The 12945-nt window shown below is 43.7% G+C and overlaps 1 protein-coding gene across 2 annotated transcripts in view; it reads right to left on the bottom strand.

Moving 5' to 3' along the window:
• Positions 1 to 12945, bottom strand: part of LOC118317107 (plexin-A1-like) — a 238660-nt gene that overhangs the window by 50565 nt on the left and 175150 nt on the right. For both annotated transcript variants that reach the window (XM_035645565.2, XM_035645566.2), the window contains exons 13-16: positions 6894 to 7045; positions 5702 to 5822; positions 5443 to 5579; positions 3348 to 3515 (exon numbers count right to left, since the gene is read on the bottom strand). In XM_035645565.2, coding sequence (XP_035501458.2) covers positions 3348 to 3515; positions 5443 to 5579; positions 5702 to 5822; positions 6894 to 7045 — 578 coding nt within the window. The remainder of the gene's footprint in view (positions 1 to 3347; positions 3516 to 5442; positions 5580 to 5701; positions 5823 to 6893; positions 7046 to 12945) is intronic.

Genomic DNA, 12945 nt, shown 5'->3' with positions numbered 1-12945 from the left:
TGTAAATTAGGTTTCTGAGTTGTCGCTTCCATTAGTTCAGGCTGTTGCCATGCAGTAATGCAATTTATTTAACGGAATCATATGTTAATAATAATATAATTTACTAAAGTTTTATGAATGCAATAACGCACCAAATTAATCTGACACTATAAAGCGCATTGTTGCATGAGTTATGCTTTAATACCCGTACATTACATACTGTAAACTGTGTTTGCTCCTACAGTATACTGTATGGGATGTTAATAAAAGAAAGAGAGAAATAATGGCCGAGCATAATGCCATTGTGCGATATGAGAGACGCCACATTAAAATGAACTGATTTTTAATTAGACATTTATGTCATTGCCACAAACGCAGCACGGGACAAAGCAGAATGCACTTATATAATACTGCGTGTCCTCTGTCTCCTATCTCCTCCTCCCCTCTCCTCCTCGGCTTGATGAATATTTGTGCCGAGTCCCTCTGTCCCCGTTGCTCCTCTCTTTGTCTAACTGAGTCTCTTTATCTCAGGTACATGCTTCGGGGAAGAGACAACAAGACAATCAGGATAAACTCTCAGGGATGGCTCGGGAAATCCAACCACTAGTGTTAGCGTTCCTCTCTATATGCTCTCCATCCCCCCTCTTGCCGCCTGTCCTCTCTTTCTGTTTAACTGTTTTACTACTCTCTCTGCTTTACTTCTCTCTGTTTTGGTCTAATCCTCCACTCACTGTGACGTTCATGTATTTTGCTCTATAGCATGGATCCTGAAAGCTTCATGTCCATTTACTGTGACATGGTTACCTGAAAGGAAAACCTGACTTAGCAAATAGTGTAAAAAAAAATAGAACACACACAGTTAAGGCAGGTTTGCATTAAAACTAAAGCAAAATCGGTGGGTTAGCTTGTGGGGGCAATTTTTTTCTGCATTAATACTTGAGGTTCAACATAAGCTTTGTTGCACCGTCCGTTTTTTTTTTTAACGCTCTCCTGCTGAGCTATGAACAATTCCTCAAAAGAAAGAAAACAGAGACCAAATATCCCAGTCGTCCACAAAGCCTGAAAGCATGAACATTGTTATTCCACTTCCTGGTTTGACCTTTATGCTCATAATAAAACAGATACTGTGGTTAATTAAGTTGCACTTTCGGTTTACTGAGGGCTTCATGCCTGAACACTTATTTTCAGTAGAACCAATTTTCCTGTGGATACGCAGATGAAGCTGCACCGCAGCAGTAGGGAGATTTAGTGCCTTGCCTAAGGGCACCTTGACAGTACTTGCTGAGGAAGAAAAAAATACCCATCTGCGGTTGGTTTGGGAGAGTGTTTGAATATTTTGGTCCAAAATTGCCTGTCTAACCTCTACTGCAACCCAAATAGCTCTCCTCACTGTCCCCGATGAGCACTCTCATTGATTTATTTTTGAAGTCCTCTGTCTTCTTTCTAAATGGAAAATCATCAGCCAAGCACAATGATAGTGCACTTTCTCCCCGCCCCCCCACACTTTCCCTGGTCACCATCTTTCATGCACTTTTGCGATCATCACCTAAGCAAGATGATAATGCTCTGGAGGCGCAAATGTATTCGCACAAAAGCAGACAATGAAGCAGCTGTGAACCACATCAGTTGTATTTTCTACCTGAGCCAACATGTGATCCAGTGACAGAGGGCACTTGCTGAAACGCATCCGCTAAATTAAAGGTTCTTCTATAGCCGGATGCAACACACCCACACTTTGTGTCCCCGTTTGTGAGGTACAGGTGCGTTGTTGTGCGGTTTCCTCAGCCAGATGGAGTTCGAGATCTGGGGCCAAACATCAGGGACTCTGGGAGTCAGTGGGGTGCATGTGTGTTTTTGTGCATGCGTCTTTTTTTTAAGGTGGGATCTTCACTCCTGAGCGAGCCTCCAGAAGTAGAATCCTAGTTTTTAGCCACTCGCACGCACGCACGCACACATGCATGCACGCACAGTGGGTGTGCAGGGCAGTGATTGGGCCTCAGCTGCTTCCCGGGCCAGTCCTACTGAGCAACAGGGAACAGCGCAGGATTTATCAACACTTCTCCAACAAGCTCTGCGTCTATCTGCTACCATCTACTGATGAGTCTCCACAGGGAAGGAAGCAACACAGGAGAGGAAAGAAGAAGAACAAAGGCAGGAGGTAAAGCGATAGGAAACAGGGCTTCATACTGGCCGGTATCAACTTGAAATGAATCAAGAAGGTAAGGAATGAAAAGAAGCACAATGACAGAAATAATATAGGAAAGAGAAGTGAACAGCAGATGTTCTGACGTAATATGTTTGATTGAAATGGCTTATCCAAACAAATGGGTGACTTACTACTGAAAACTCATTGACCTGGACAGAATTACAGTCACTGCCAAATCATAGGAAGTGGGTTTATATAGACAAAAAGGTTCTGTAGGAAAATTGTGACTTCAGATCCAGAATCCAGACAGGACATCAAACGATGACCACCAGGTGCCTGTAATCGTTGAGTATTTGGGATTAATATTAATAATAAAATACTGCAGTAGGGGGTGAAAAGTCAACCGCATACCGCATGTGCCCTAGAAAGGGTTTGAGATCGATAAATCTACTTTCAAGAGAAGAGACCTTTGCTTGTGTGTGTCCTCCCCAGTGATGTTGCTTTCATGTTCAATGCTGAGTAGTGCAGGGTCTTAGTTCATTCAGCTGGGGATATACAGTGCAGTTCAATGCATGACAGACTGCAGAAAGCATCAGTTCAGGCAGAGAACTATAACTGCCATCAGCTGATTAGTATTAACTGCCTCTTCAGTCCCCAATAGCCTTCCAACTATTAATGGGCTATATAATCTGACAAGCTCATATTCCTCTATTTTTGAATCAACCAAGCTGCTGTTCATGATGATTCCGTTGACAAAGAAATGTTTTACTCGAGCCGGATAGAAAAGTATCCAGAGGCAATCTCAATTGACCTCGTTCAAAAGCCGCTGTCAGAGCTCTCATCTAGAATTGAAATCCGCTCTAACTACTTCATTGTCCTGGTAAAAGTTAATGTCCAAACTCCTCGAGTTCCTCAAGTCATGACTCCTATTAAAAAGATTCCAGTAGGAAACAACATTTTTGGCTCTCTGCAGGAAGTCTCCAACTTTGATTTATTTGAGGAACAACAGCCCTGTGTTGCTTTAACTGGTCAAATATCCTCTCTCAGCCAAAGCCTTTTATTTAGTGAGATGACAGGTGTACAAAAACAAGCTACTGAGCCTAGTCAGTTTCTCCAGAAGCCCTGGAAGGGCTACAGGCGGGCATTGTGAACCTACATAGACTAAACACATTAAATCATCTAGCTAAATAACTGATGACACAACACAGTGGGCGTACTGTACCTGGCAATGCTCCAGTCGGGCTCAATCCTCAGGACAGTAGGGTCTTCGGTGTAGTTAAACTTGACTTCCGGGTTTCTCAGCTCAGCGTCGTCTATGTCCACCAAGACGGATGAAGTGCCCGGTGCCAATCCAGCTGGCGTGACACACACTATCTCACGGGCATTCCTCCTGGATCGACGGAGGAGAGGAGGGGAAGGTTGGTGCAACGTGATCGACAAGCATGTCACGAATTAGGGAACGTGGCCAAAATCACTGTCAACTGCTAAACCCAGACTTGAAAATGTATAAAAGGGTTCTGTTTTCTCACAGACATTTGCAATGAAAATAAATCTAATAGAAAAAACATACAAGAGAAGAAAAGTGAGCAGAGGGAGGGCCCAGACAACACGCAAGTAAGAAGCTGAGACTGACCACTGTAAAAGAATTATAATAATAAAGAGTCGATGATTGCTCCCTTATGTGGGACATACCTTCAGTATTGAGGTCAAAGCGGAAGAGTCGACGTATTTAATGACTTGCTCATTATGCTTGTAACTACCAGTGTCTAGCCTGAGACGCCAATTAATCTCATTCTCCTAAAATCACATGCTTTTAATATGATTAAATAATTCCACTTGTGACCATAGTACTTCAGCCCAAAGCTTGACCAGTGTCCTGGTCCGCAGGATCACAGGCATCACAGTCGGTTATACACTGTTCACAGAGCTTCTGACTGCAGCGGTGAAAATACAGAGAATACAATAACAAATCTTGGTTTCATTTATATTTTAAGTCACATTTATGCAAGCACTGACATATAAAGAAGTTATCCTTATCTGTAGATAATGTATTTCGCTTTCACTTAATTTTACTTGTAATAATATGTAGAGGTCACATATTGTTACTAGGGACACATTTGTTGTCCAGAGCTTGTATTTCTTTCATATCAAAATTAATTAGGTTTTGTGTCAGATGGAATAGAACTGGAGGCATGATTAAGGAAGTTTATAAGTGCTATGAAAAGCATCAGCGCCACCAGTCACAAACCCTGGGATGGAAAGACTTTTGGTGTGTCTGCGTGTGTGTACATACTGTATATGTGTGTGTCTCCGTGCTTCCTTGTCCCATAGGCACAATAACATTTTCAATCGCAGTCTTGCTCGCAGTCCCCAGTAGCTACATTATCTAATATGTATTTAGCACAGTTGAGTGGTGGCTGCTTTTCTGGGCCACGACTTCACAGGAGCAACACGTGTGTGCGTGTGTGTGTGTGTGCGTGGTGTGTGTGTGTGTGTGTGTGTGTGTGTGTGTGCGCGCGTGAGTGCGTGTTTGTGTACACTTTAATTTAGTATTGTATTGTGTCTCTAAACACCATGGCAGTCACACACAGGGAGGAGTGTGTGATAGATAATACAACCCCCCCCCCCCCCCCAAGTCCCTTGGCCTGTAACCATAGCAACGGCATTCACCAAGACCACATGCCCCAGCAACCTTCACAAGACGCCACAAACACATCCACGCAGTTCGGGTGTGACAGATAAAGACAGAGTTGAGGTGAGCGAACGGTTGTGGTGATTGTGGAATCTGTTGGATTACTGTGGAGGAGGCTGCGGCACAGGGATGACTGCAGGGACATCGAAGCTATAGCATTTGACATGCAAGCAAGTGTGGTGATAGTTTGGATTTTTTCTTTTTTTTTTTAAATGCACGCGATAAGGAAAAAAAAGTGCTGTGTGTTTGCAAGCAACAAGCATGTAAACACAAAAACATTCATGCCACCCCCCCCCCCCCCCACACACACACAAAACATCTTTACCTGACACAGTGATTGCATGCTTACATGTGCATGTAATATCTTTATGATGATGCCTTTTTTTGCACATTAGCAAATCTTTACACATACATTTTTTCCCTCTGCACACATGTTTATATTTACTTGTCTCTTGCATTATCTACAGAACCCTCGGTCATAATTCTGAACTTGTTTCACTATCTACAATATTCTTTATTTGTCTTATGCGCAATGCTATCTAATATCCTCTGCTGCGGTGCCATTTCCGAACAGGCATGATTCAAATTCAATTTAGATAGAAGGAGAAAAAAACCATCTCCTTACTTTTTGAAGTAGCAGGGCTGTGGTCCTATGCTGACAGACACATAACTGCCTGCGTTGAGGTTGCTCCCCTCAATGGTGACCCGGGTGCCGCCAGAAATGGGCCCCTGAGATGGCTGGATACGGGTGAAGTACGGAGTCTGGACAAGGGAAGAGAGATAAACAACGAGTTCATATCATTTTTTTTTCAACGAGGTGGTGACTTTCAGTACAACCGCTTAAAAAACAAAACACCACTTGAAGAAAGTGCATGGGTCCTTACCACGAAGGTGAACGGCCTCGGCGACAGGGCTCGGTAGTCGTTGACGCAGTCCCTCACGCACACCTCCACCTGAGCCTCCTGGACCCTGTAGCCCGTCGCATCGTTCAGCAGACACACTATTCTGTGGGGTGGAAAGTTTAAGGGATTGACGGCGAAGCGTAGGAGGTCAGGGTGTTGTTGTCGTGGTAACAGATCAACCTTACCAATTGACCAAAATTGCAAAATTAAACAACTGTGCCTAAAAATATAATAAGAGCAATGACATAACCATGAGCAAACATATCCACATGCAACCATAGGCGATCCTGATGAAGTAAATTAATATATTAGTGTGCTTTAGACACATCGTGACTGGATGAACTGTCAGTCACGTGACTACACCAGACTTTGTATGCACAGTACACGACAGCAAAAAACACCTGACGCAATAGATTTGAATCAGGGTCTCGGGAGTGGTGTGAGAAGGTAGCACGAAAATAGGATGAATTTGACTTCAAATGAGAGGAAATATATAGATATATATAAAATAAATATATATGGCGTGTTTGAAGTGGTGCAGGGATGTCAGGAATAATGTGGCGGATAACTGATGTGTGTGCGTGTAGTATTTGAATAGTGATTGCCCTCCATCTCAACATGCATCGTTTCCCAACTAACTGCACTACAGAGAGCTTGTTTGATCTGCGTGCACTCAATTCCTCAGCCGTGTAGGACCCTGCAGAGGAGTAAATGTCAGGATGGAGGGATGGAGGGATGGAGGGAAATAAAGGAATGAGCATATAGGGAGTAATGGAGGGGGACGACAGATTGGAATTCACAGACACACAAAAGGACCTCCAACGTCACCGTCTTTTTCCAGCTGTTGAAGGAGGCTGCACCTATACACAGAAAACACGCTCTGCTTGACGGGGGGGTTCTCCGGCGTTTGATTGGTCAGGATGAGAGCGGTACGGGATGCTGCTGCCTTTTGGTGTGTCCTCAGATCCATGAGTGTGTGCTTCAGAGAGAGAGACTGCTTCTCTTTGTGCGCCTGCAAATGCATTAATCTGTGTTTCTGCGCTCTGGGAGCACACACACCTCTGCACCATCTTCAGTTTGTGCCTGCCTTTTAGTGCATGTGTGCCTGTGTGTGTTTGACCGTGTGCACGCTCTTGCATGCACCTGTGTCTGTATTCTCCGTTCCTTAACTTACCTCTCTGCACTCAAGTACTCCTCCTCAATGGGCACACAGGGCACTTTGCCCAGCCTGACGCCCATCTGGATGTCTCTGAACTGCAGACCCAGGTTCTCCCCCAGGATGGTCACCCTGGTTCCCCCCTGGCGAGGCCCCGTCTCAGGGAACAACTGGACAAGAGGATGGGAAAGCACATAAAAAAAAAATAATCAATACATTTTGTAACTTCTTTGAACACTACATTCCAACAAATAATCACATTAGAGTAAGTACACAAACACACGCACGCACGCACACACACAAACCATACAGAAGTGCCTATATATCGTGATTCAAGTTTTAATGAAGAGAAATCACCCTCATGGCTTTGAAAAAACAAGTTATGATTACACACACATACCGAAACCGGCATCATCGCAGCGGTTTAATTGAAACTTATGACGGCAGCTTGGCTTAGTCACCGGGGCTGAGGCGGTATAACGCGCGGTCACACTGCCGACCCGTAATGTGATTTATCTAGCCAGATTATGGCACGTAACAGGAACAGGTGTGGCGTGACAAAGCAAATATGGTGACTGATGGACGGTGGCTGTCACAAACACACGGGCGTGCACACACACACACACACACAATACAGCACGGGCACGCACACACACAAACCTAATCCCTAACAAGCATCACGAGGTAATTATGTATAATCTGCCCACTGCCCTGTTCTTCCGCAGTGCTTGGCTGAGCAGACATCCCGGTGTGGAAATGCAAACTCAGGCGCTTGACAGTTTGGAGGCATGCGGCTATTATTACAGAGTAAAGTCAGCAGAGATATTCTGCACCTCCCGAACCAAATGCCGTGCGCAGTGGCACCTCTGACTCAGTCATTGACGGAGGCGAATCCCTTTCAATCTCCGGATGAACGGATTTCCCGATGTTTGCATGTGCAACGTTGGAAAATGTGGAGAAAAAATGATTGATAAAAATCACAATGAAGCTGCTCAAATTGAAGCGCAGTGGAAGTGTTTACATTAAAAAAATAGCAGTTGGGTAATGACCAACAAAAACATTTTGCCGGAAACTCAGTTAAAAACAACCAGAGTAAATCATAGAAATGTCTGACTTTAGCAACTCACAGTGATACAGTCATATTAAAAGAGAGTTTCACCAGCATTATCTCACAAAATTTACGGCATCAGAATAATTTATCTCGTGACATCATAACACAATACATACACATATATTGATATTTGATCTTTTTAAATTCAGTATGAGTATGAGCACTAATCTTCACGTTTCCAGGAAGCTATAAAACATTTGTTTGACAGATTGTCAGACAAACCACATCTTGGCGCTTTTGCATGTTCGGAGGAATAACACAATAGATTTGGCAGCATTGTGCTAGAACAGACTGTCCTCTGCACAGAGACACAACTTCACCAGCTACCTACAGCTCTTGGCAGACAGTATCCATTTTGGGTTTGATGAAAATAGAATCTAAAAAACACTGTAATGTCTAAATGTTTGAGATGTAATGTTAAAACCTTGCACGGAACTACAGCAAATAATCTGTAAAACGACACAGTAACTGGAGTGAGTTTAAGAAGACCAAGACGGAGCGGTGGAGCTGGGGCTGATGCTGCCTACTATCTGAGAGCGGACTCCCGTCGGGCGCCAATCGGCCCTCTGCACTTTGGTTTCTCCGCAAACACAATAGCTGGCAACCGCTGACCGGAGGGAGAGGCCATCGAGCTCCAGGGTGCGATATGGACAACAGATGTCATGGGTGTGGAAATGGGGCTTCAGATGGTTTTGGAAGAATGGAGCCATGATACCACAAAGCACAAATATCAGCTAGCCACCAAGTCCTGGCATACAAACACTGGCAGAGCCGCAGACAGGCAGGCAACAGAGACACAGGAACAGTGCCGTTCGAAGTGATTACCGACATCATCTAAGTGGGGGGGCTCCTACAGAGGGGCCAGTGAAGAGTTTGGAAACGTACTTTCACACAAACACACACACACACACACACACACACACACACACACAAAAACACACACACACACATACTCACACACACTCACAATAGTCAGCAGCATGGGCAAAATGCTTTCGGAAACATTATGCAGATCTTTCACATATGTAACGTTAGGAAAGAAGTGTTTTGCCGCTCTATTCTTCTCACTACTAATGTGCAGTTTGAAACCATATTTTCAACTGAAGTTCTCCCAGACGGTGACCTTTTCTGGGGTCTGTTAGAATCCCTAAACAGCCTTTACAAGTAATAATGGTAAAGAGTTAAAATATCATAGATTTCACAGCCAACTAGTTTCAGAGAGTGATGCTGCTTTCAGAAAAGTACTGAAGGCCAGACATTCTCCTGAACGCATCCGGAGAGGCTGTATGTGAGAATGCAAATGTCCTCAAACGTTCATCCGAACATTGTCCATAGCTCTTCCTGTCAGCCCTCTAGAATAACTTCCGGAGAATGTCCGAGTGAGACCGAGTGAGAATACAGATAGAAAATATTGAGGGTGAATATTATTATCTGGTCTGCCTCCTGAATGCTCTACCCACATGCCACAGAACACCACGGACATTTTCCTGCTGTTGTGGACGCCTAGAACTCCTGCTGTGTTTGTCACATGTGAACTTCAATGTCCGGAGAAGGTCGGGAAAATTGCGTGCGACGCCTCCTCCTTAGCTACACCACGACATCACTGTAGGTGTCTGGAAGGGTATTCACATTATGTATTACTCTTGTTCTGCACTCGCCTGTGTAGTTCTGTATCCGACCAAAAAAAAAAAAAAGTTTTCAGTTTTCACGGCCCCTTTTTATTTTAGTTGATATGCAAACTGCAATTTTAAGCTGCATCTAACATTTAATGCCACTTCCACTGAAACTATTACTCAGCTAAACGGGGCGCGTGGTGGCGCCGTCTGTCATTTCCCATTTGTGAGTGGATAGGTGAGGTTGTGATAGCCGGGGCATATTTTCTGCGAACGGCCGCTTCGCGCACTCGGCATGACAAGAACTGGAACCCTCAACTTCCCTCAAAACATCTGTAGGGGCAGAGTCCTGAGCTGAAGATTTAAGTGTCGGACGCAATGAGGCTAACCGACGGTAAGTAGGGCTGCAGACCAAACCGATTCCTTTCATACTCGATGGAACAAGGAGACTTAAGTCAGCAATAACATCGCTTCCGATCAACCACACTATAATCTCCAGCTATGTATCTGAAACCTGACCACTGTGGTATAAAGGACGGAGCCAGACCACTATACCTACAAGCTACTACGAGGGGAAAAATGTAATGTTTGTGTACCATGAAAATATTCTCCTGACATCTGAGAGTGGATTTCCGCTGGAACCTCCAAAAAAAACTCTTGGTCGTACGAAAGAATGGCACCACATAACAAGATAAGTAGCGTTCCCCGAGCCTGTGGGCATGCAGGCAGATGCCGCGGTGTGGAAATGGAACCTCAAGCAGCTTTGGACTCATGTTACAGTGATTTGACACAACACTACACAACAGCCAGGCACATAACCGCCACTCTCTGGGGAACGTAAAGCACAAACACGCTGAAGCTGAAAATGGCTATGGAAGGATAGTAAGAAGAAGAAGCGAGAGCACTAACTAACCAGCCCGTGGACGAGAGTGCAACAAAGAAAAACAGACCACAAGTGCTTGTGGATGCATGCTAGTGAAAAAAAAACCGCCCTGCACACCCTGCCAGATACTGGCCACTAACCAGTGAACCGTGGAGGCGATGGACGGGCGACTCCATCATTCAGTGGGACACTGCCCTGCTTGTTTGCATTGGAGCATTTGGTTTTTTCTCCGAGACATCACCAATGACTTGCTTGTCTTTGGCCGCATTTTCATCCTTTTTGAGTCCAAAATGAGAATGCATGCTATATACACGAAGATGAATGATGAAGAACGGAGGGCCCTCCACCGTTTCCCATTTTGAAGACACCACAGAGCTAAAGAACAACTTTGCCTTTACGCTGATCTATAGGGGCCCACAGCTTCGGAAGAGGCAATTCAATTCAATGTATATATATATATTTTTTTTATCTCAGACATAATTTTGCTTCTTATATTTTGCCACTTCACTTAAATACCACTGACTAGGAATCCAGTAGAAGTAGAGTACTGGGGCGTCACTCTGTGGTGGCGAGGCCTCCATATCGCAGGCCTCACCACACAGCGGCCACATCCAATCGTCGATATTACAGCAGTGGTTTCCTAGTAGTCGTATGCTCATCGTATGTCGAGCGCGTGTGTGTGTATGTGTGCGTTGTCACATGGTATCCTTACTGTGGTGTCAGTGGTAACCAATAGCACATGAGCTGTGGAAGCAGCAGTTGTGTGGCCAGAAAATCTCTTTAGAATACTGTTAAGGCATTCTACGCAAGTGGGGAGTACGGGAAATTCAATTTGCAGTGCTTCTTCTTTTCTTTCCTGGGAATACGGCCTCAAACAAATAATCTATAAACCTTGTTATTTTTGTATAAAAAAATAATAATAATCCTGGCAAGACTGAATTGGGAACATCATTTTCACAAAAGTGGATTTGAGGTGTTCGGAGACGATAATGTTATTAAAGGCTTTTTGTTTTTTTGATAAGATCAACTCAGGCTATTTTAATGTGTTGAGAGACTCGTGAATACGAGAACACCTCCTGCATACAGGAGCGGTCGGTGTGTATCAGGACACCATGAAATATAATGCAAAAAAAACTGTCGCTCACAAAGAGTCAAAAACTTGGTTTATCTTAAAAGAATGATGTCTGGACCACCACCACTTTGAAAACATTGTGGGAAAGGGATTTAGGCTCCTCTTTCGAAGATCGTGGCTGGGATAAAATAACTTAGATTACCAAACAAGTTTAAAATCATTCATCAATACTACTGGTGCCCTCGCAGATTATTGAGACTGGGTTTGAAATAAACTGCAGACTGTCGGAGATGCGGTTGGTAGGGGTCCTGCCCAAAGGCACAAACTTTTTGGTCAAGACTTCATGAATATATCGCTGATATATGGAATGGATTTCAGTTTTTGTCCTGAGTTATATATACTTGGAAGCCCTCAATCCATTGACCATATGCTAAAACCTTAACAGGCATACAATCACGAACACATGGATGGTCAGTTTGGGTCTGTACACAACCACTATCTATATCAAACAGCTGACACATTATTTTCGTCATCCTCTCAAATATTAGACATTTTTACTAATTCAGCTTCTAGTAGCAAAGGCTATAGTCAGAACCATTAGAATCGTATACTTCCTTGAAAGAGCAGTTTGGTCTGAACCTATTGTGTGACCCTACAACTATGATTTGTCTTATATCACGTATCAAAATCTTGGAGATGGCATGAAAAAAAAAGTATCATGCTACTTAAACAGCAAGAGTAAAAAAAGACAAATTGAAAAAAAAAATGAATTAATCTTTATCATTTGATCAAGATCCAAGGCTTTATTGAGACTTATTGAGGACACATAATACCAAGTGGGAATATTGTCAGATTTTCTACCTGCTCAAAAATAAATATGATTTTATTTGTTGCTATTTGATGAAAGTTGAGGAGCGTTTCCCTATCTTATTTTTGACTAATACCCTCTAGTTAAGATACAAAAAAAGGCAGGTAGAAAAAAAATTTAAAATCCACAATCCAAAATAAACAAAACATGTAAAGAAAACTAACATGAATGGACCTGAAATATGAAACTGGCCAATGCTGGAGTTTGGCCGTTACAAACCTGAGAGACTAAAAAGAACCAAAAGCAAACAAACCTTCGTCCGTGGAGAGCCAGTTTGACGTAACAGTGAGTAATAACACAATCTCTGTGCCAAGGGCAGGCACAAGGTCCCAACATGTGTGTTTTATAATAGCAACACATTTGAGAAAAAAGAATCAGCTTTCATTCTCGGTTCAGGACACGTAGGGCTCCCTGTGACCACGGGGGCTTCGGCACAGAGGGCTGATGCAACGGCCTATCAAGGTTTACGAGTCTTGGATCTCCGCAGGCGACATTTACACTCCTCGCGAGTTGACGAGATTAT

This window comes from Scophthalmus maximus, chromosome 3 (genome assembly GCF_022379125.1).
Source record: "Scophthalmus maximus strain ysfricsl-2021 chromosome 3, ASM2237912v1, whole genome shotgun sequence".
NCBI lineage: Eukaryota > Metazoa > Chordata > Actinopteri > Pleuronectiformes > Scophthalmidae > Scophthalmus > Scophthalmus maximus.
Note: the sequence above shows the minus strand (reverse complement) of the source record. Positions and strands in the feature narration are given on the sequence as shown.